The following is a 23069-nucleotide window of genomic DNA, read 5'->3' as shown; positions in this document are numbered from 1 at the left end:
CTGCAAACATAGAGAGTGATAACAGATTCATACACGGCGATAAAAGGGATGGAAGAAGATGAGAAAGTGCAATTACCCAATCAGCACTCCGTGCTGCTAAAGATTTTGCTTAAAATTCATGCTATATCAGCAGAAGCCAATCTCCGGGTAAAATCAAAACCTGAAAAGGAACTGAACCGCTGTTGTGGGAACTGGACCTCACCAGTATTGGACCTCTATTTTACCAAACCTGCCCATTCCAACCCCCCCACCCTCTAACCCCCCCCCCCCCCGCCCAGTAACACAGTTCAGCTAAATGCTTATGAGCGATAAGGCGCTCGATGCTCCGCAGGCCAATCGTCACCATTGCAGCGGCTGGTATCCGCCGCTTCGGATGGCGGGAATCTAGTGGAGTAGCGGCGTTTAATCTACGCAAGCAGAAGGTGCCGCTCCACCGATAGGCTCTAACTGCTCATTATCTCGCTACTCTGTCACACTCAAACCATGCACATCCACGGCCATTAAACGTCCAGAATCCCTCACCTCAAATGGGACCTCGAGTCAGACAAGGGGCTAATCATTAAAACAACAGCTTATAATCCTTCAAACACGCTCATTAGACATGCATTATAGTAACTCCCATTAAGGCCTTGGCCGAGGTCACAGTCACTGTTTCGGTGAGGAACAAAAAGAGGTCAGTTGCATGTGGGAATGAAACAACATTTTAATAGTACACAGCGCATGAAATAAGCTCGTCGAGAAGGAAATTTAAAATCTTAATTTTGTCAAATAAAAATGACAACCGAACGGGAAAACATGTAGGAAAATCAAGGGAAAAGAAGGGTTTTGGTACAGTACAGAATGACCAGTCAACAGCGCCGTTGGTCTAACATTACAAATGGAAAACTACTTGATCCCTCAAGGAAATGTCCGTCCAATATTCAACCCCTAAAATACATATAAAAATAAGAAACAAACATTTTTAAGGTCGTATCAAAATAGTATTTTTTTTAAACTTAGAATAAGTTAATATAAAAACAGAAGCTTAATAACGTGTCACTTATAAAACCAGTCCCGGTCGTCTTGACGACCAGGACCTGAGAGCCCTGCACTGCTGAGTTTCTGTGGTTCGGTATGCGGAAGCCTCCCCTGGGGGAGGGAGGGGGGGGTCCCCTGCCGTGATGTCACAGGACCCGCACCGTGCTCTCGGTGCTGTGCCGTACGGCCGTGGCGGCGGCGCCCGGGTCGGGCGCGGCTCCCTGAGGCGAGAACATGGCGGCGAACTGCGCCTCGCTCTCCCGCACCATCTTGGCGACGATGGCGCAGTTCATGGCGCGGACGCAGTGGGCGCGCACCAGGCCCGACTGCCCCCCCGACAGCACCCAGCTCTGGCTGCTCAGGTTGGGGTTCAGACGCACCTAGGCCCAAAAAAACAACGGAGAGAGAGAGAGGGAGTGTCACGGCTGGAGTTCCGGAAAGGGAAGTCAGTCACAGGTTGTGAGACTGATTCCCAGCAATCCGATTGGCTCTGCACTCTCAAAGATGATGTGTCAATATCCAGCACACTTTTAGTGTGATTAGTTTTGTATTACCTTTTTGCATTACTTGCATTACACATTTTGTACACATTTGTGTTACAAATTTGCAATTCATGTGGTGCAAAGTGAGACTTTTTAGCACATGCTTTGTTGAAAGTAACACAAAACGTGTTGCCCTTATCTAGACATGGAGGTGTGTGTTGTTTTTAACACATCGGTTTTGAGAGTGTAGCCAGTCTTATGTTATAGGTCAAAGGTTAGTAGGCTGACTCCAAGTGGAGCCCCCGCTACACAAGGTCACAATTCCTTGGAAGAATTCTTTGTCTCCAGATGTTGGACAGGTTTATCTAACTCTCGAGTGGCAGTCTTGTCAGGCTCATCGCTTCAAACAGGAGTAACCACGGTGACGCAGATCAGTTACAAGTAAAAGAGACGCCCGTCTTCGTTAGACACTTTTACGAGGATGATGTCACAGTGCCAAACACAGGCGGAGAACTGAGCTTATCCTGGGGGCCCATGAGAGAAAAGGTTCACTCCGCGGTTAAGAAATAGTTTCTCACCGTTGATTTGAGCCAAGAAAGAAAAAATAAATAAATTCAGCAAAACACTTAACAAACTGATCGATTCCCAGTCATTAACAGACTGCTTAACCTTCATTCCCTCCCCTTGCCTTCGCTGGATCATTGGTCTAATGCTGGCAATAAAGCATTTCATTACACCCAAGCTTTAATTACACTGGAGTGCTCAGCACGGGAATTATCGGAGTTTGCCTGATGTTAGTTTGATGTTATTCCACAGGGGCCACAGTGTGTGTGTGTGTATAATCGGGTGAGTGTTTATTTACTGGCAGGGGTCTTCATCAACCGTCGGGTGCTTTTGAACAGTGCGACGGTCCTCACAATGTTGGGGCTTCACTTGAAAGATTGATTAACCCGTTGAAGGTATGCTATTATTTGAAAGGTGTCATGCTCACCAAGGGTCATTAGCAGCATACTTAGCTGGAGTTTAAACCTCCGGTTTAATCCTCCAGACCACAAAACTCCATTACAACTTGAACAGCTATCCAAGTCTGTGAAAGATTAGCTGTTCCAGCTGTAATGCAGTTCTGTGGTCTAGGGGGTTTACATCTGAGGTTTAAATTCCAGCTGAGGACATTGCAATTGACCCCACCAGCTTTTTTTCACAGCATTAACTAACACCTTGATCTGCACAGTATTATCCTGTCAGCTCTATCCTCTATCTATCTTATGCAGGGTGACAATGGAATTAACCCTTTAAGGTGCAAGATCACAAATATGTGATCAGATTGTTCTTAACTGATGTAACAATCACTAATGGTAATTGAAAGCAATGGAGTTCTATAACACTGACTTGGAACATGGATCAAATTGTGAAAGTACATTCCAAAAAACCTACTCTTCAAAGGGTTACATCATGATTATCAACAACTGTCCTGCAATGTGATAATGAGGATCTACTGGATCACTACGTATAACATAGGTTACATTTACAGGGATATATTTACTGGAACAATTACAAGCCTGGCTCCTTGACCTCTATGCCAAATCAAATGTCCACTGTTTTATTGTGTTATTGTGAAGTACTGGGGAAAAAAAACACCACAAATAAAGTTCTTATTATCATGTCAGTGCTCATGTTGGTTATCAGGTTTTTCCAGCACACCGCTGGTCAGTGTAATCTATTTGGGGTGGACGTTATCAGGATCCCCTGAGAGAGTCAGGGACCAGCCCCCTGTCCCGTCATCGCTGAAGAGCAGCTCCACCTCTCCCAATCCACCCCACCTGAGCTCCTGGCCCCAAGCCCACCCCCCCCCCCCCCCCATTATCACTGCCAGGCCCCAAAGTGACATTTTCCTCATTTTACAGGCCATTGCTTCCTGTCTGTCTTTATCACCAGCCATCGACGAGCCGAGGCACCCCACCCCCCCCCCGCCCCCCCGCCCCAGCTTCGCAGGACTAAAATTCAAACGGCTGCACCAGATATCCCACGGATCTCTGCGCTGCCATCATTTTCTTTTATATGTATTTTTATTTTTTTTCCTGAGAAATTAATAACCCATTACCAAGGGGAAATGGCCGCCCACTTCCTTCTGTTTCGAAAAAAAAAAGACAGAGAGCATCACAGTGAACTCGGGGACAGACCGAAGAGAGGACAGCAGTGAGGAGGAAATGAAATCTCCACCTGTGACGTCGACTCACGAGCACAGCCCGGAACATTCCAGACGCAAAAGGAAAAACATCACATTAAAGGCATTTAGCAGACGCTCTTACCCAGAGCGACTTACACAACGTTTACACAGCATCCATTTATACAGCTGGATACATACTGAGACAATGCATGTTAAGTACCTTGCTCAAGGGTATTGAACCTGTGACCTTTTGGTTACAAGACCAATTCCCTACCCATTATACTACACTGCCAACCCTATGTTATTAGTACTGTATAGGTCCAGGATTTCTGTGATCTCTGAGATGGGTTTGGGATAAGCTCAGCTGAGTGTTGCATTTGGATGACCTGCAGTAAGAGGTGTAAGGGATTGCAGGGATGAGTTGCGTTGAGAAATGAAAGAGAAATGAATGAGCTACACAGAGGGATACAGATGAGCAGTGAGCCATTAATGGGGCCTGTGGATGGACGGCCCATGGCGGAGACTGGCAGAGGCAGTCTGGTGACGGGGCAGCAGGGACTCACCTTGTACAGGGAGTTCAGGGGCATCTTGTCCAGGGAAATGAGGCCCTTGGCTTCGGTGGCCTGCATGTGCTTGATGGGGGCTCTTTGGGGCGTGTTCCGGAACGATCTCTGCGGGAGGAGAGCGAACAGGACAGAACAGAACAGAACAGAACGAGGTCAGAGCGCGGCTCAGATTGGCCAGCCGTCGGTCCCGCCCCTCCTCCTCATCCTCGTCCTCGAAATACACCCTGCTTTACAGCAAAGAGCTCGGCCCCCGCTCAGGGATCGATGGGAGGAGAAAAGAGGAGAGGAGAAGAGAGGAGGGGAGGAGAGAGGAGAGGAGAGGAGGGGAGGAGAGAGGAGGGGAGAGAAGAAGACGAGACACCGTCCCGTCTTCACACCCTCAGCATGCCATTAAATCCACTGGACAGCGAGAGCGATGGATCAGGAAGGGGGGTGGGGGGTGGGGGGGGGTTCAATAAGGTGAAAAACCCCACTGCCTCTCACCAACGCTCAACGTGACCCATGTATGTGTAGGACTGCCAGATTTGGAATTTATCAAAACCAGGCAACATGCAGAGCTGGAAGCATAATCGGGGACGGGGGGGGCATGGAGGGTTGGGAGGGGGAGGGGGGAAGAACTATCGGAATGGCTGAGACACAAATTCATTACGACCTACCGGTAAATTCTTTCAAGTAATTACTCAGACCGGACATTATACTGCCCAGACCGGATCCACAAACCGGACCCGTACAAATTATTTCAAAACCGGACACTCCGATCAAAAAATAAAACGGGCATCTGGAGACCCTCATGTGTCAGCTGTGAGGCGGGGGGGGCTGCAGTTTGGCGGGGGGGGGTCTGTGGCCAGGGGTGTTGTGGGTAACGGTCGTGCCCGGTGGGCCGTGACTGCTCGGGCGGGCCCAGCGGAGCGGAAGGCGAGGGGGACAGATGGCTGACCCCGGGGCAGCAGGGAAGATTCACTTTTAAATTAATGAAGGGTGCAGCGCTCATGGCCCCGGAGACGGAGCCGTCGCTAAGGGCCCCTCTGCTGAGGCTGCAGCGTCTCCGTGGCAACGTCCCCCCCCCCCACACACACCCCCCGACATCCCCGGTGCGCTCGGTTCAGACGCACACAGAGGGGGCTCACTCAGGTGTGTCCGGCAAATAACTAACCAAATAAATTCAGCTGCTCTCTCTCTCTCTCTCTCTCTCTCGCTCTTCAGCTTCAAGTAATGGTGTGTGACATCAGCTTCTGGAGAGCTGCAGTCATCCTGACACACGCATAAAGGTGCGCGCACAAACACACACACACACTGACACACATACACTCACATCCCACCCACTGGCACATGCTCAGATGCACTCTAGTGCAGACTCACATGTGCACATGCCAAATACATACATACATTATGTTACATTATTAGCACACAGAGACACAACCATACCACACCCATATTTACACACACACGCACACACATCCTGTGAAGTGTGAGAACACAGTACAGGCATAACCCTATGAACACATGCCGAACTGAAGATTTCTAAGTCTCCTGTGAGCTTCCCCTTACCATGTCCATGTCGTGGAAATGGAGGTAGTACTTCTTTACGGCTTCACTGTAGGTCTGTGGCTCCGGGCCGTTAGACTCCTCTCTCTCTGAACCAGGAAACTGGACCATCTCCGTTCTGACCACGGGCTGACGGGACCAAGGCAACAGAGTTAACCCTTTTAAGGTGCGAGATCACAAACACGTGATTAGAATGTTCTTTACTGAACCTTCTAATGCTGATGTAACAATCACTAACAGTGACTTACAGTCATATAGGGTTGGGAACGAAAAAAGCAAAAAAGAAACCTACTCTCCAAGGGGTTAAGAGAGAGACAACGGGGGGAGAGGCCGTGTGGCACAGTCAACCAACATGCGAAAAGAGCGACAGCACGGAGGGTGAGGGTGAGGGCGAGGGCGAGGGCGGGGTCAGAGGTGGGGTCAAGCACGTACGAATCGGCGCTCCACGGTGCGCTTGATAGTGTTGGGATTGGTGGACAGGTCGGGCATCAGGACCATGATCAGCTCTCCGATGCTGTCAGCCGTCACGCAGCTGTTCAGCCAATCAGAGAAGGAGGCGCTCTGCAAAAAAGGCGGTAGCCATTTTACACAGCCGTCCACACATCCTTTACGCTACATTACGTCCATTTAGCAACTTGCAGAACAAAGCACATAATTGAATTCAAATAGCTTAATGGGAACAGCAGCACTGCATCAAAAGGTAATCTACTCTCTACAGCCATTAACGGTATAACAGGAAGTGCTACTACTGACCTGAATTCACTGTACCGTTGGACACAGTCCAACCATCCTGAAGAGCATATTCAACTAATGTTACTTTTCTAATTTACATGCCCTTAACGGTAGAGAACGGTCTTTCGTGATTTAAGGTCGAAAGTAAGCAAAAAAAAGTTTATAGGTTTTGCAACGATAGCATTCCTACCCCTACCCCCAAAAAAAACACACACTATCAGACCATTGCTGTGGCACGGCCTATGTGCCAAATGCCTCCCTGACGGAAACAAGGACGCTCGTCTCAGGGACCTGAAAAGTTCTTCAGAGCCAGTCTTTCAGGGCTGGAGTAAGCAGTTTTCTGCACCACATCAATTCAGAGATCTTTGCTGGGTCCTTTTCCTCCATTTGGATAATCCTGGGCTGCCGCGATAAGGGCGCTTATCATGGCACTCCCTGTGAAGAGCGGCACCTAGCCTGGGCCGCCATGCCGCCATTTAATATCATCGCTTACGTTTGATAAATGACCCTAATTCCCCGAATTATTCCATTTAATCTCAACTTTTGGACCGAGAGTGTCTGTAACCCTCAATGTCTGAGGCAAACCTACCCATATAGTTCCGTTTCTGGGGGCCATAAAGAACGGTTTATAGCCCAAGTATCCGGCATCCAGGTAATGGATTCCATGCTGGCCGTACCTGTAAGTGAGACAAACGCCTTTAGTCTCAAGTTCCAATGGCCATTAAAGCAAAAGGAGAACTGCTTCACCACAGATTTGAATGTGCGTTAGCAGCAGAGAGACTGGGCTGCAACTCACGTGGCGTAGCAACACTGCTGGCCCACGCAGATCCCCGACCAGATCAGCGGCCAGCTTATCTCCGTGGACAAGTACCGCTTGTGAACGCTGACCGGCTCGAACGTCTTCCTCAAGTCCCAGAACTTCAACTTCCTGTCATCGCCGGCCGTCGCCAAAAAATCGCTGAGAAAAAGACAAGATCAAGTCAAGTCGGCCGTAATTTGGAGGAGCTTCATTTTAAGTCATTAGCTGCGCAGTCGAGATGAATGTTGGGTCCACCCCCCCCCCCCCCCCCCTGCCCTCGTAGGTCTGTCTCTCGGCCCATAAATGTCTCATACATAAAATTGATTGAAATTACAATACGTCGCGGGCTATCAATATCACATTCCCAAGCGCTTTTCTTGTCAAAGACGGATGTGGCCACAAGCCTTTAAGACAAATCTGCGGATAAACACGTGAGACGCAGTCAGCCGTCCTGCTCGCGCATCCTTCTAAGGATGATCACCGCGCAATCTAAGGCTTTTTAATGATATTTTGCCGCTCTGCTGCACAGGTGACGCTGGTAGCCAGCTCGTATTTCAGCCTTCGCACGAGCCGAAGGTTTCATTAACCACGCCAGATGTGGCCGCGTTTGCGCGTCAATATAAAAAGGTTTTATGCGGAATTAGCCGCTGAGAAACAGAGCTTTTTATTCGTGTAGTCTTCCTCCAAACAATGACACTAGTCTAAATGTACGAATGCCAGGAAGTAACGCACGTATTATAATGCACTGGGACTGATAGTAAGGTGTAAATTATGATAGGTTCGATTGAATGAATGGATGAATGGGTATGCCTCCAGAATCACTTTCCACTATTCTGCACTTTTTTCCTTCCATAACACAAAATACATAATTGCATATATATATATATGTATATATATATATATATACACACACATATATATATATACAGGATTACATTCCTTTCGTTTTCATTTCAAATTTCATATACTGAAACTCTCTCATATTCGTTAATGCAATTAAATGTAATGTTCCCATACATTCATTACCATTACAAATGTTCATTCATTTTACCTTTTGAAATCTAATCTTAAATGTAAAACCATCTAAATAAACAGGTAGTAAGTATTAATCGATAAATGAACAAATGAATTAAATATGCATTCGCGTCTTCCTTTGTTTACTAATGTATTTGTGTGTGATCTGGTCTCTCCTCTCCTCACGGCTGCTTCAGTGTGTCAGTGTGGGTGGGGCAAGCGAGCGTCCCTCCGACTCTGAAAGAATGCTTACATGACATGACACACACTGACTGCTGGCATGCGGAAACTTCATTCACATCTTCTGCTCGCTGATCAGCCATCTGTTAATCCTTACCCCCCCCACCCCCAAAAAAAGAAATCCCTCTCCCTTTCTCTGACACATGTTTTTTATCCCGGTAATTGAATGTGAGCATTATAATTCCAGGCGCAGTGTTTCGTGGGAAGGGACTCGGGTGCGAAGGCGAGACGCGCGCCACGCGCGACTTCCCCCGCCGTTTCCCCGGTACAGCGTGTCATTTCCCGAAATGAGCTTTTTCCCCGTCCGCGGCGCTCGGCGGTCCCTCTGCGGCGCACGCGAGGTGAACGGGCTTCACGCTCCACAGCCGTACGGGATTGCGGGGAAAGGAGAGAGGGGCGGCGTGCGCGGAATAGCAATGCGCTCGGCTGCCGCCGTCACGCATCAGAGGTGCACGCGGAGTCCCAACCGAAACGCACTTTCTTCTTCTTCTTCTTCTCGTTCACAGAAAAAAAAAAAACGGGATTTAGGGAAAGGGGCGGTTTGAGCTCCGTGGGAAAGCCTCTGCCCTTGGCAAACCTGTGATTCTTTATCACTCCGAGTGGCTAATTTAGGCAAGGGTTCCCGCAGTTTTTTTTTTGCCGCAGCAAATCGCTCGTTCATTCCATGACCTGCCACGTTCATTCATATTGTGTAAGGAGTGAAAAAGCATGACAAGAGGTCATTCCAAATTTGGACACAAAGGGAGAAAAAACAGGGTTAAAAACTGACTAAAAATAAAAACTTAACACCTCATTCAAAAGGACAGAAGAGTACAGCAGCAGGCCTGAATAATAGCTCTAGTCTTCAGAGAGGTACCCATGATTCTCTGTAAAGGGTGGCACTGCAGAGAGAGCACTTCTTCATTTTTATCCCATTTTACAAAAATAAGAGTCCAAGGTTATAGTTTTTTTATGTCAGGTATTCACCATAAGAATATTGATTTTTAACCCTGATTTTCCCACAATTCCCAGCAAGGGCCAGTACCTCAGAGGGCCTAACCTCCAGAGGAGGAATCACAGGAAATTACAGCGGGGTAGTAAATTATTATTATTATTATTTTTTTAACATAAAGGCTTTGCCTTTAATGTCCGGGCCAGCTAGGGGACTGGCAGGCCAGTGGCGGGAGGCGGTACCTGGACGCTCGGCACCAGGCGATGGTTCGGACGATGTGGTCGTGGGAGATGAAGGAGTGGTAGGGGTACAGGGTCACGGAACCGTCCGGCGCCCGCACGCGCTGAAGCAGGGACTTGGTGTTCAGGTTCCACAGGGCCACCGAACCTGGAGACGAAGCAGAAGAGAACGGTTCCTCAATCTTAAATCTTAAAAGGTTTTGTGGACACAGCTAAAGCTTTCCCATAGACTGATTTCAAACTGAAACATTCTTCATTGGTTCTGTTGGTGGCGTGCTTTGGGCTGACTCCGTTCCGTACACGTACCGTCGTAGAAGCCGGCCGCCACGATGTTGTGGGGCTTGACGGGCAGCCAGTCCAGGCAGAAGCACTGGCCGGTGTGGAGAGCGTCGCCAGCCTGGATGGAGCCCACCTTCAGCACAACTACAGTCTGGACCTGTGCACAGAGCAGAGGGGGTTACAGCGCTGCTTTAGACCAGGGACAGAGACCTCATTTGTACTTCGGGGGGGGGGGGGGGGGGGGCATTTACAGGCATTTTTTGGGGGGGGGGGGGGTGTGACACTAACCTGCCTGAGATTCTCGTCCACATCTTGGATTTGTATTTATTGCGGGATCTTTACACTTATAATTGTCGATAACAGCAGGAGTTAGAATTCCACTGTGCTGGTACTTGTTGTTACACATACCGCATAAAATCTGAAAACTCGAAACTTGAACTACCTTTACGATGTTACTGCAGATAAAGCGAACCCCTTTTCTCAGACATTTCTCACCGGTGCGATCACTGCAATCTCCTCACCCTGGTCCGGATACGTGTACAAACGGCTCACTGTGATGAACAGTGCCTTGCTCTAGCAATGTTCTCATTAAAAGTGAACTGAACTGATAAAAGAACAGAACGTAATATGCCACGGGCGTTGCTCTCAGTCAGATTAAAACCCTAAATCGCCTGAGGCTCTGGGAGAATGTAGCGAGCAGCTTTTTTTAAAAATCTACAGTATGTATACCGAGGATATTTACCGTATGAAGGTTTTATGTTAAATGCTATTTAGGTTTTCTATACACAGACTGACGGAGTGAAACAAAACCGTACACAGAAATTAAAAGGGTTTTAAATACACACAAACTACACAACAGGACAGAAGTACTATACTTTCAGGATTATTTTGTGCGTGAAATGCTGGCTGGATGTATTTTTGAGTAAAATTATTGACCTACCTGGCATATCAATGGAGACTGGCTGACTCCTCCTATTAGAAAACAGATAAGTGTTTTTTTTTTTCAACCATTATATATAAACTTACAATGCTTGATCATACATTTATTGCAGAGAGTAATGAATTAGTGTCACGTGCACACTCACACGCACACCCCAGCCACTGCTGGCCCTTGCACACTCACAGATTACCACACGCACGCACACACTCACGCACAGACAAAAACGGAAGGGCATACATCAAGCGCCCGAAAAAAAAGTTCGCTACAGACAGGAGGTAAAGACTCGTTTACGGATGCCAAGCCAGTTTGTCTTTAGACTGGCAGCCTGGACTGAAGAGCCGTCAGTATTTCTGGAAGTGTCCGCTCCGCGTTACGGATGAGGCGAGAGCGAGGAGCGTTTAATCACCACGCGGACAGCGCGCAATTCATCCTCCGAAATACGGCTCTTTAATATTAGCGGCTGAGTTTGGCTGGGCCCGCTTCCGGGACCTCCGCCTTATCGGCTGCCGGAAAGCTCGCCCCGTAGAGCCACGAAAAAAACATATCAATCCGAATTCCATCGAAGATTTCATTTCGACGGGGACGCGTTCAGCCGTAGCGTCGAAGACAGCGACCTTCCGCCAATCCATCCTGTCAATCTTCCGCCTCCTCCAACTTCACAGGAACATTCTAGAATGTTCATACAGGCTACACCTCAAGCTGGAAAAAAATACGTCCAAGTAACAACTCTGACATACACAGCCTTGCCCACTGTAAGGCACTGGGTAGGGGAAAGCACATTGGACTGTACACCTAGGGGATCAAACAATAAAAGTACAGGGGGTACAAGTCCTGTACTGGTATATTCCTTCAGAGACACGTGAATAGGTCACCAAATAGGTGAATGACTGGATCGCTGAACTAGCAAAGCAGCCTCTCCTGAAACACAGTGTCTGCTCAGGATAATTATGTATAAAATTAACAAATTTCTCACCTTCGGATTGGCATCTGTTTTTCAAAGGGGACCTGACCAAGAAAAAGCTACTGAACTAGCGACACTAGCCCAAAGCAACAGCAAGCTAGCATGAGTGAATGCCCTGCTTATGACCTCTCAATGCATCAGTAGAACCTGGCTGCAGTGCCTCATAGCCCATTAGCCAACCTCAGATGCCCACTCATGTGCATTAATTCCTGACGGGAAGATGTTTGGGAGGCGTGTGAGTGTGTAACAGCGAGCACCGTGCTAGTCACCACTGCGGTGAACGTTACGCACCAGCAGGCGAGATTCTGTTAACGTAGTCGCACGTAGTCGACAGTGGCGGCACAGGAAGCCGCAGACCGACGCGTCTCTCCCCAACCCCCCCCCCCCCCCCCCCCCCCCCCCCCCCCCCCCCCGCGTGCTTTCCATTCACCCACTCCCTCTGCGTGCATCTCATCAGCACGGACAGAGCCGAAATATAAGCCCCTCTGATTGGCTGACTAAGTCCTTCTTGATTGACAGCCGGAGGGTAAAGGGGTGTCAGATACTAGGCTGAAATTCATGGCTTCAAACACTAACAACCGCGTAGCGATGCATCTTTTTTGTCATTTCAATTATAGATCCTCGTCTGATGGAAACAAGCTAGTAAATTATCTCCAGTGAGGAAGGAGAAGTGCTTCGCACCCCCCCACCCATCCCCCCCGCCCGAACGGAGGAGGGGGTCTCCATTCTCTTTCTCTCTTACGGGCACACACTCATACAGTACACACAAGCATAAAAGCTATTTATAATTATTTGAGCCAAACGTACAGACGTTAGTGGCCCGATGCACTTAACCCCGCCCCTGTTGGGTGCCAAGGCGAAGCGCTGTGTATTTTACAGTGTGTGTGTGAGGGGGGGCGGGTGGGGGGAGAGAGAAATCACTCATTTGAAACAAAGAAAGCTGGGCATTGTTTCAGAACACCTCTGGCTAATTTCCACACAATTTCTCTCTCAGGTCTAATGAATCGGGAGGGTATTAGAGGCAGACAATGCACCAGACCGCAGTAAAACCGAAGCTCTTTTTGCAGTGGGGGAAGGAACAGTGGTACTGTGAGGCTGCCTACTTGCCAGCCATTTTTTCCTGGGGGAGGAGGGGGAGGAGTGGGGGGGGGGTCTGGGTCTAGCTCTATGTCTGGCCAGACTCACAGGTCCCTAACCCCCCCCAGGCCAGCAGTGACTGGGGACTCAACCGTAACCGCTATGCCGTCAATGGACAATGAACAAAGTGCGAGTCGGGCAGAGGACATAGACGAGGCCGCTGGTCAAAGAAATGGTTAAATCATCATTTTAAAAAGTAACAGGAGGCCATAGTCTGATGTAGCGTTGCAAAGAAACACTCCCCCTGTAGGCCTGAATGCTGCAGTGAATCTGTACCGCGCTTCCGACATTCAGCCTGACACGCGAATGAAGACGAGACGCAGCCGGGAGAGGCCGTCGCCCCTTCGGAGCCCCGTTACGAACGAAGCCGCCGCGTTCGGAGCCAGGAAGTGACCCGTCTCGGGGCGACCGAGAACAGGACTGCAATTAGCCCGGCGTTAAAACCGTAAAATTCGGGTTGACACACACACACACACACACAGAGCGGGACAACAAAAGCCCACAGAGGGAGGCGGCAGGCGACTGTAAAATAAAGATCGGTCCCGTTAATTAACCTCGGCGGAGCTGCTCTTATCTCCCCCCAGCAAGCCCCCGCCGCCCCACGCCGGCACGGCAGCACCCGACAGTGACTTACGGGCTGGCCGGGGCGCCCCGCGCATTGTAAAGGGAGGGGTGGGGGGGGGGGGGGGAGGGGGTAAAGCCAATTTAATGTCACTCTCCAACAATGGCGGCCTGCTCCGGCTCTCCCGGGCTGAGAGGGGAATAATGGGAATCGGCCGGGCCTCCTCCCCGGCAGCTAGGGGGAGACGCGGCGCTCGCTATTGTGCGCGCTTCTGCGCGGTCGATCGTTTGAATAATGAAAGCGAGCGGGGCTTAATTTCGTGCCAGGTACTCCTCCGGAAGGTTCCGGAATGGGAGAGGTAGGCAGGTGATTAATCTGGCCTATTGTTGCGCCCTGGCACTTACGAGCTGAGAAATCCGGGCTTTGAACAAAACGGATAAATGTTGAAGCAAATCAACAAAACAAAAAGCTAAATATCTATATTTTCCTGATTATTCCAATTAACTGCTCAGCATCCGTTATTTGTGTATCCATAACAAACTCAACAAAGCTGCCTGTGGTTGTGTACTACAGACCACACACCATTTCACCTCCTTGCTGTAACTACAGGCTCCAATCCGTGTGTTAAAACTGTGAAATGAATGGGGTGATATGGAAAGTGCCACTGACTGTGGTTTTTCCGTAATATGAAGTAATCTGATTGAATGGAGAAGAGATCCTGAGGTTCCTCACTGGAAAACAACAGTAGGTCCATAATTATCTCTCCACTACGCATCGGTAACTCAGGCTGGCTGAAGTAATTATACTGAACAGCATCCATATTCAGGAGTTATGATAGCCACAGTTCCACTGCACATTCCAATATTTCAGGACCCATGCGTAATATCGTCGTTACATGCAAGGCCCGCAGTGAGGGCATGCGCGTGCAGTTATGCGGGTGCATGCAAGCATGTGTGCATGAAAGACAAAGTGAGTGCATATCTGTGTGTGCGTCTTTGTGATGGTTGCAGTGTGTGTGTGTATGAATGTGCTGTGTGTTTGTGCATGTTTGTATGTGCTAAGTGTGTATGTGTTGTGCCTTTGTGCTGTATGTAGGTGTGTGTAGGTGATTGTTTGTGTGTGTGAGAATGTGTATGTGTATATGTGCTGTGCGTGTGTGTGCGCAAGCGTGTATGAGGTGGGTCAGTGTGACGGCAGGGAGGGGATTCTCCCTCTCTGCTGAACACCAGGCCCTGGAGGACAGCACACAGGAGGAGTAAAGTGTTTGGTATCAGAGGATGCAGCAAGCCCAGGGCACAAAGTCCATACATCACTGAGACACTGCAGGGACAACCCAGCAATGAGACAACCCGCTACTAAACTGCCCACAACACACAGCAGGAGAGGGGAGGGGCCAGTGGGAGGGACTACATGAGACACTCGCTCTGATAGGACGAGATAAATATGCCAGAGCATCAATCACTGAGACAGCCTGAGGCAGAACAGGCAGCAGAATGTGTTTGTGTACCTCTTCCTACCCAACATAAAACTACCAGCTGGAACCTGTATAATGGCCCTTCAGTTCCACCTGCATGCTCATATTACTCAAATACACTTAAACTCCAATGTTACCTGATTTAATTAGCGAGACTCTGAGCTGAGTTGATGTAAATGATGTCACTGCGCGGCTACTGTCAGTGTTCCACGCCAGTGACGCTCGGCGTCCGTTAGCACGCTCACGCCAGCCAGCCGCTGCATTAGTGCCCACGGCAGCGTTTTCCGCATTCCGGTCACACAGGGCTGCGGCTCATCGATGGTGGGTTAATCCAGACCGTAATAGCCGAGCCCAGATCAGGCAGCCAGGCGGGCAGAGTCACAAGGCGCGGTTATGATTGTTATGGTTATGAGCGTGGAGAGACGGCCACCGTACTGATGCCGCTGTCACAGACAGAACGACAGGCGTCATGGCGACGCACAACCGTAAAAGCAGCCGCATATTTTCCTATCCATTTCGCTTCCGGAGACAGACTACAAAATACTGACGGCAGTGTTACAGTAAAAATTTGAATAAATATGGTACCATCCACACTGGTCTGTAAAATACCCTTTTGGTTTAAAAAGTATAAGTAATAATTTGCGTTCTGTTCCAGAAACAGTATTAACTGGAGTTTTGCAGTGGGTTCAATTTGAGGATATTTGTCTCCCCCTACTGACATGATTTCAAAATAGCAGCCATCAATTGACACAGAATGTGAAGTAAAATGATATGGTGGTGCAAAGTGGTGCAGTGGGTAGCACTGTCGCCTCACAGCACGAAGATCCTAGGTTCAAATCTAGTGTGGAGTTTCTGCGGTGTTCTCCCTGTGTCTGTGTGTCTTCCTCCCACAGTCCGAAGAGACTAATTCACCATAGGTGTGAAAGGTTTGTGTGTGTGTGTGGCCTGTCCAGGGTGTATTCCTGCCTCTTGCCCAATGCATGCTGGGATAGGCTCCAGAAGCCTGCCCAAGATAAGCAGGTTTAGATAATGATACAAGATGCATAAATGCAGATTATATTTCTGAAGGCAGAGGTTTAAATGTCTTGTGCACACCCAGGCACAAGTAAAATCAACGGTTCATTTCAATTTGACAGCTTTACAAGTCAACTTGTACACAAAGAAATCAAGTAAGTTGAGATTAAATCAGCACCTTTATGACCAGCCAGAGCAAGAGTAAGAGATCCAGAACCCATTCACACAGTGATTTTGTTAAATACAAAATCACCCATTCCATGTTCTTTGTAGTTCTTCCTACAGCAGGGGTGTCAAACTGAATCCCAAGGGGGCCGCAGTGTCTGCAGGTTTTTGTGGTTTCCTTTCAATCAGCTGCCAATTAAGGCCTTGAGTACAAGGCGTGTGGATTCCTCAGCCAATCAATGACTTAAATGAAGCACCGGTGCCAAAAACACCTTGTAAACCAGCAGACACCGCGGCCCACCGGGACTGGACTTTGACACCTGTGTTCTACAGGGAAACACTGCACACGCTCTCACAACAACAACAACACAAACGACAACATGGCATGGAGTCCGGCTGGCGACGCAGGTAACGGTACGCTCCCCGCCCAGCCCTACCTTTAGCCCGGCTCTTCCTGGCGGCCGCCAGGGCGTCGCGGTGGGGGAGGCTGAACACCGCTATCTTCCCGCTGGAGAAGGCTGCGGCCAGGAGCCCCAGTCTGGCCATCTGGGGGGCCTGCGGGGCAGAACAGTCACAGCTCACGAAAATAAAAGACACCCGACAGCGCACACCAGGCCAGCGCTGTGCTCCTGCGTCCAAGAAGGAAAACTCCAGGTCCAGAAAGTAAAAGTCCTCCCCAGTATTCTGTTCCAGTCACCTGGATTTGCTAATTAGCACAATTCTTCAGCCAGGAGGTAGAACTGATGAGTGAAATCGGCTGGCTGAGTTCATGGGCGGAAGAAAGGCTTTACTTTACACGCTCTGTGCTGTGTAGCGCTATTGAGAGAATGGTTCAAATTGGGAATGTCCTCATGTTAATTCCCAATGCTGCATCTGACTGGGGCAGAAGCGTAGTATAATGGTGAGGGAGCTGGGCTTGTAATACAGAGGTCGCAAGTTCAATTCCCAGGTGGGGCCCTGCCATTGTATCCAGTTAAATACATAACCCACATAGCAAGCTTGATCTGGTCTAGCGCATACAGAAATGAATGATGGTCCATTGGTCGCATCTTTTTAAAGCCCGCAAAATAAACCGGATCTGGCAACCGAAACTGGGCCACCCATGGACCCTCATTCACTTCCGTATGTCGGCCGAGGGAAAGTGACAGCGACTGGGTCGGACCAGACCTGCTATGTGGACAGCTGTGCAGGTGGCTCTGTATAAGAGTATGTACCGCGTGTAAATGTCTGTGCTACCTTTCTGCAGGTCGTAGGCAGCTCCCAAGCACTGCTCGGGCACCACTTCATGTCCCATATGCACCCGTCGTCAAGGGCGATGGCATACGCCAGCTGCGGCGGAGACGAGGGGCTGGAAGCAGAGCGGGTGTTAAATGGTTAAACTGAAATAAACACAATGAAGACGAAAACGTCTCGCAAAAATAAGAAAAAAGCAAAAAAAAAAGCATTGCAACTCAGTAGCCAAACGATAGCACAATCCTGCCCCCCCTCCCAGCCAACTTCAGAGAAATAGCGTATGACAAATGACAAGTTTTGCAGCGTTTGCAGCGCTTTACGGCAGGCGTCGTCGTGCGCGGGCGTTCCCGCGGCACTCACCACGTGTCGTACTGCAGCTCTCCCATGTCCCAGACCTGCAGCAGGGCGGCTTCCGAGTAGGTGCCCGCCATCTTGTGCCGGTCGTCCATGCCCCTGTTGCAGTAGATGGCGGCGTACTGGCCGCTGGTGCTGCCGTCCGGGACCGGACACCACTCCATGGACCAGACCGGGCCTCCCGTGAAGAAGCACACGTCCCAGCACTTGGCGTGGAAGGGCAGGGACTCGAACCTTGGGAAAAGACTCTGAGGCATGAATCATCCATCTAAAATCAAAACTGTTTTTTTTTTTTTTTTAAAAGGAGAGGAGAGGCAGTCTGGCCTGGTTTTGCATTACTTTCAACTGCACTGATCCAGGGTCAGGGCTGAAAGCAGAAAGCTGTACAGATTTTACACAGAGGGAGATTGGTATATGGGTTTCAAGTGTGAGTGACCCTAAAACTGCACCAGTTTTTATCAACAAAAAAAAATATGATAAAAAGGACAACAAAGATGATGAAAATGAATACTGTAAGAATGGAAAATCAAACTATGTAGATAATCGGAAAAAGAGTGTAAGGTAAATCAGATTCAATTCTAAATAACACAACACGCCTGCTTAACCCGGATAGACGGCAAACAGAACGCACAGTTGTTGATGAGCCCACCTTTTAATTCTGCATGGCTTGCAGTCTTCTTTCAGCCCCTCCCGTGATACCTTGAATGCTGGCGACTGCTTCTCTTTAGGTAGGTATACCTCCGCCTCGCTGAGGAGAAAAGAGCAGCTTTTTAGGTAGCATTCATGCGTTAAATGCTACGTTCCTGGGGTATGAACATGGGAAATCCCACTCTACTACACCAGTTGCTCAGCATTTGCGCACATTTGCCATGATTTACTGCGCATCCACCGCATACCTTCAGAAACCGATTTATTTGGGTTTGAATGGGAAAAAGAACCGAGCCACACCGCAAAAGCCATGTCCCTTCTCAGATACAAACCCGCAACCTTCGGGTGTAACATCTTTTGCTCAGACCCCTACACCACAAGTTAGTAAACAAATGATGACTGATTCACACAACAGATGGCCATTCCTTTTTCAGCGGCAGGTGAAAATACACGTAGAATCTAAAATGTCCGCCACATGAAGGTTTTCGCTAGATGCACAGGAGGATCATGCCGCACCTCTCAGACAGGAAGCGCCAGTCCTTGGCTGACGGGATCCACTCGGGGAAGACCCAGGAGGCGCAGTGCTCCTCATGGCTACAGACAGACAGACAGACCGTCACATGGTTTTGTTAAGCAGAAATTCTCACACACAACGACTAAATTGGGGAGAAAATGGCAAAAAAAAAAAATCTCCAGCGGCCAATTTATATTTGGTAATAGAATATTTATATGAATAAACTTCCCAGGTGCTGGGAAAGTCATGAACAATGTGTTACTGGCAAATGAAACAGCTCCCAGAGAGGACCGTGACTTACAACTTTTTGGTGACCGCGGCACAGGCCCAGATAGTGCCCATGGCGTGGTTCAGAAAGCCATTGGCTGCCTTTCCCGCACATTTCGATTTAGTCTGCGGAGAGGGGGACACACAGAAAAAAGAAACAGCGGTCACGCAAACGGTGAGCTTTCAAACCGATTCCTCTGTCTCTACTTCCTCCGCCTTCAATAAGATAAGACCGACTTTATTAATCCCCAGGTGGGGAAATTTGGGTGTTACAGCAGCAGATAGAAACAACACATCACAATTTGACCGACTTTGAGGGGAAAGTGGGAGAAGCAGACTGACCCAGTGCTGCAGGGTTTTGGCCCGGGGCGTCTCTTGACGCGACCTCTTCAGGTCCGTCTCGAAGCTGGAGACGGAGTCGTCGTCCCTGGTGTCCTCTTCCTCGGTCTCGCCCTCGGAGCCTGGAACGAAGTCTTCGTCGCCGCTGGCGTCGCTGCTGTCCCTGACCGGAGTCTTCCTCTTCCGGCCCTTCTTCGCCTTCGCCTGGGCCTGGCCCCTGGGCTGAACCGAACCGCTGACCGGACCGGGCCTGCCCTCCTTTTTCTCTGAACCCTGAAGTGGACCATCCAGTTCTTCAACCAGGGAGTGGAGATACTGCATTGCACTGAAATGGACCACAGCCACTTAACAATCAGACCAGTCAGCCATTGCGTCTTGGCATGACTGAGCTAAAGCATATGAGACTGTGCCATTTACTTAAAATACAAAAAAGGAAACGTACCTGAGAAAAAATGCTTTTGGGCCTTAAAACGATAAGTGTGCTCTCAGTAATGCTTGTTAATGTTATACCTACACTGTAGGTGCTATAATCCCAAGGGATGAAGGCACTATGGAATACATTACAGTACTTACTGAAACTCTGCCAAGTTTATCAGGGATTTGAACCAGCAACCTCCCAGTGCAGAGTGTAAACCACTATGGCACATAAAGCTGCAGGAAAAGGAGACAAAGCTGCTTACGCCGTGGCAGCTCTCCTCTTTGGCCGGCCACTAGGGGTCACCTCCTGCTCGTCAGGGACCTGCCGCTGATTTTTTGGAGTCAGGGCAGGGGTGCTGGTCAGCTGATCCTCAGTAGGAGACAAGGTCGATCCCTTAGGCTTCCTTCCACATTTCTTCTTCTGTGGTGTCGGTGTCATCTCCTGCTCCACTGGGGCGTCGTGTTGATTTTGGGATTTCGGGGCAGGGGTGCTGGTCAGCTGATCCTCAGTAGGAGACAAGGTCAATCCCTTAGGCTTCCTTCCACATTTCTTCTTCTGTGGTGTCGGTGTCATCTCCTGCTCCACTGGGGCGTCATGCTGATTTTGGGATTTCGGGGCAGGGGTGCCGGTCAGCTGATCCTCAGTAGGAGACAAGGTCGATCCTTTGGGCTTCCTTCCGCGTTTCTTCTTCTGTGGTGTTGTGGTCATCTCCTGATCCTCTGGGGCATAGTGCTGACTTTGGGATGTCGGGGCAGGGGTGCTGGTCAGCTGATCCTCAGTAGGAGACAAGGTCGATCCTTTGGGCTTCCTTCCGCGTTTCTTCTTCTGTGGTGTTGTGGTCATCTCCTGATCCTCTGGGGCATAGTGCTGATTTTGGGATGTAGGGGCAGGGGTGCTGGTCAGCTGATCCTCATTAGGAGGCAATGCTGATCCCTTAGGTTTCCTTCCGCGTTTCTTCTGTTGGGTGGGAGCACAGCTGGGGGTGGCGGATTTGGGGGGAGTGGGTACTTTCTTGGGTGTGGGGTTCTTTCGTGGCCCACCGGTCTTCTTCTGAGGCTGACCTGATGGAGAGCCTTGGTCCACATCAGATAGGTCAGCAGAAATCTGCTGGGCATCGTCATCCAGCTGAGCTGTGGATAGTTAACGAGTGTTTCATGACTAATCGTTCAAAAGACACATAATAGCCTACACATGCTTTTTGGTGTAAAACCATAGAAGCACAAAAAAACTGGTGGTTTTTCATTTCATTGTATAGCATTTTTACCGTTTTTCTTGTCTTTAAATATCAATCACCATTACAATAACCTTTGCAGAACACGAAACAGAAACATAAGGTCAGATACTCACAAGTCGACTCGTCAAGGTTTTGCTGATTTGCATTAGTGTCCTGGGAAGAGTTCACTGGCCCATTCTCCAAGCCTGCGCCATTCTCCACACCGGGCCCGCTATCCGTGCCCTCACATATCTGAACACTGTCAGCGGGACTATTCTCTGCTGGTGGCCGGTCGCCCCAACTAATATTCGTAAAATTTTCGTGGGCGTTCAGAGGCTTCTCTTTTTCCGCGCGTGAGGTTTCGGCTTGCTGCCCCACGCCTTCTCCCTGAGGTACACCCATAATTTCACACCCCTGTTCACCGCTGTCCTGGGCAGTGGCTGCCATCAACGTCACGGGCACCTAGCACGGCGTTTCTGATGGAGGAATGTCTTACATCAGTCAGAATACCAGGGACCAACCTGTCAGACCGCGCTCACACGTTTAAAAGGGACCGCGTTGCTAGCATACAGAAATTGTTTTATTTTTTTATTTTAGGAAAAATACGTCAAATTATAGCTAATACCATTTTTCCTGTAGTTGCAAAACTGCCCTAAAGGACAACTATTGTACAATGTAAGTTAAAGTTTTTGTTACTGGAGCTTTAACAACATGTAGTTCGCCAGCTCAGAATGAAAACCCATCAGGAAAGCAACAAGCCAAATACAATTTGATAATGATGAAGTGTTACACTTGACTATTGAGCCATGCGGCGATACGTTTCTTCAAAAGAAGGTGACGTGGAGCACAGCGTGCTAGACAGCTAGCTAGCTACCTGTCAACACAGACCGGTGTGGTGGCGTGGATGTAGTTTGTTATGGACAACTTGGGACACGTTAGCTAACTAATCAAACCAGTTCCCGCAAGTTTCCACGATTTTTGTAGGGAAAAATGTGTTCAGTATAAATTAGACATTTTTTCGAGCGATTCAATAATTTCATCTTCACATTCAAAACAACTTACAGTCGTGGTTGTAGTGGTACAATCATATAACAGAAAAATGTCTCACGATGCAGCCAGGTGGCTAGTACATAACGTTGAGCCCATGACACGAGTTAATTTTACGTTACCTAGCTAAACTTGCTAGCGATTTAGACGAGCTCTGCCTTAGCTACGTTACGTTATATCACATAGCAAACTAGCGAAGTAACATTGGATTGGCGAACCCTTTTTTATTTTTATTAAATTAGACTAAGTTGCTATCCGTCCGCTGGAGTCATTATTTTTACTTGCAAGCTAAGGTAGCTAATTTTCTAAAGTAGACAGCTTGCTAAAATGGAGAATGAAATGCCAACACTAAATAAAATTCGCTATGATCAGTTGGTCACTGTAATATGTAGCTAGCAAGCAAGCCTGCCTGCCTGCCTACATCACAACACAAAAGACTTCGCAAAATACAGCTATGAGGATGATATTGAACGAGTAGCTCAACCGTCTAAACCGGCTGCTGGTTTTATAACCGGCCTGCTAGCCCGCTTGGTGACCCCTGAAGACTCGTTTCGAAACCCACATCCTTGTTTACGGAATTAAAAACTTTCTTCACAGGATAATCAAATATGTCTTGAACAGAATGTCATACCACTTGCCGGTTTTACAATGCACTTACCCACGGCTTGCAGCTCTTCACAAATAGTATAATCAAAATTAGGAAAAAACACTGTGGATGCTGAACTCCTAGCGTACATAAATGTCTGTTTCGATGGCGTCCATTTTTATTCTC

General features: G+C 48.8%; 1 protein-coding gene across 1 annotated transcript; it reads right to left on the bottom strand.

The window, feature by feature from the left end:
- Positions 1–681: 681 nt before the first annotated feature.
- gtf3c2 (general transcription factor IIIC, polypeptide 2, beta) lies at positions 682–23068 on the bottom strand. The gene is made up of 19 exons (XM_035424238.1): positions 22956–23068; positions 21385–21726; positions 20300–21167; positions 19623–19944; positions 19315–19406; positions 19016–19093; positions 18501–18599; positions 17858–18085; positions 17501–17612; positions 16702–16819; positions 10952–10983; positions 10039–10168; positions 9736–9880; positions 7306–7467; positions 7099–7186; positions 6210–6338; positions 5781–5906; positions 4230–4337; positions 682–1397 (listed from the first exon to the last, which is right to left on the bottom strand). Exons 2-19 carry the CDS (start codon positions 21695–21697, stop codon positions 1164–1166), a joined length of 3384 nt encoding a protein of 1127 aa, XP_035280129.1. The 5' UTR covers positions 21698–21726; positions 22956–23068; the 3' UTR covers positions 682–1163.
- Position 23069: the final 1 nt, after the last annotated feature.

Source organism: Anguilla anguilla, chromosome 6, assembly GCF_013347855.1.
Source record: "Anguilla anguilla isolate fAngAng1 chromosome 6, fAngAng1.pri, whole genome shotgun sequence".
NCBI lineage: Eukaryota > Metazoa > Chordata > Actinopteri > Anguilliformes > Anguillidae > Anguilla > Anguilla anguilla.
This window is presented reverse-complemented; position numbering and strand designations above follow the sequence as displayed.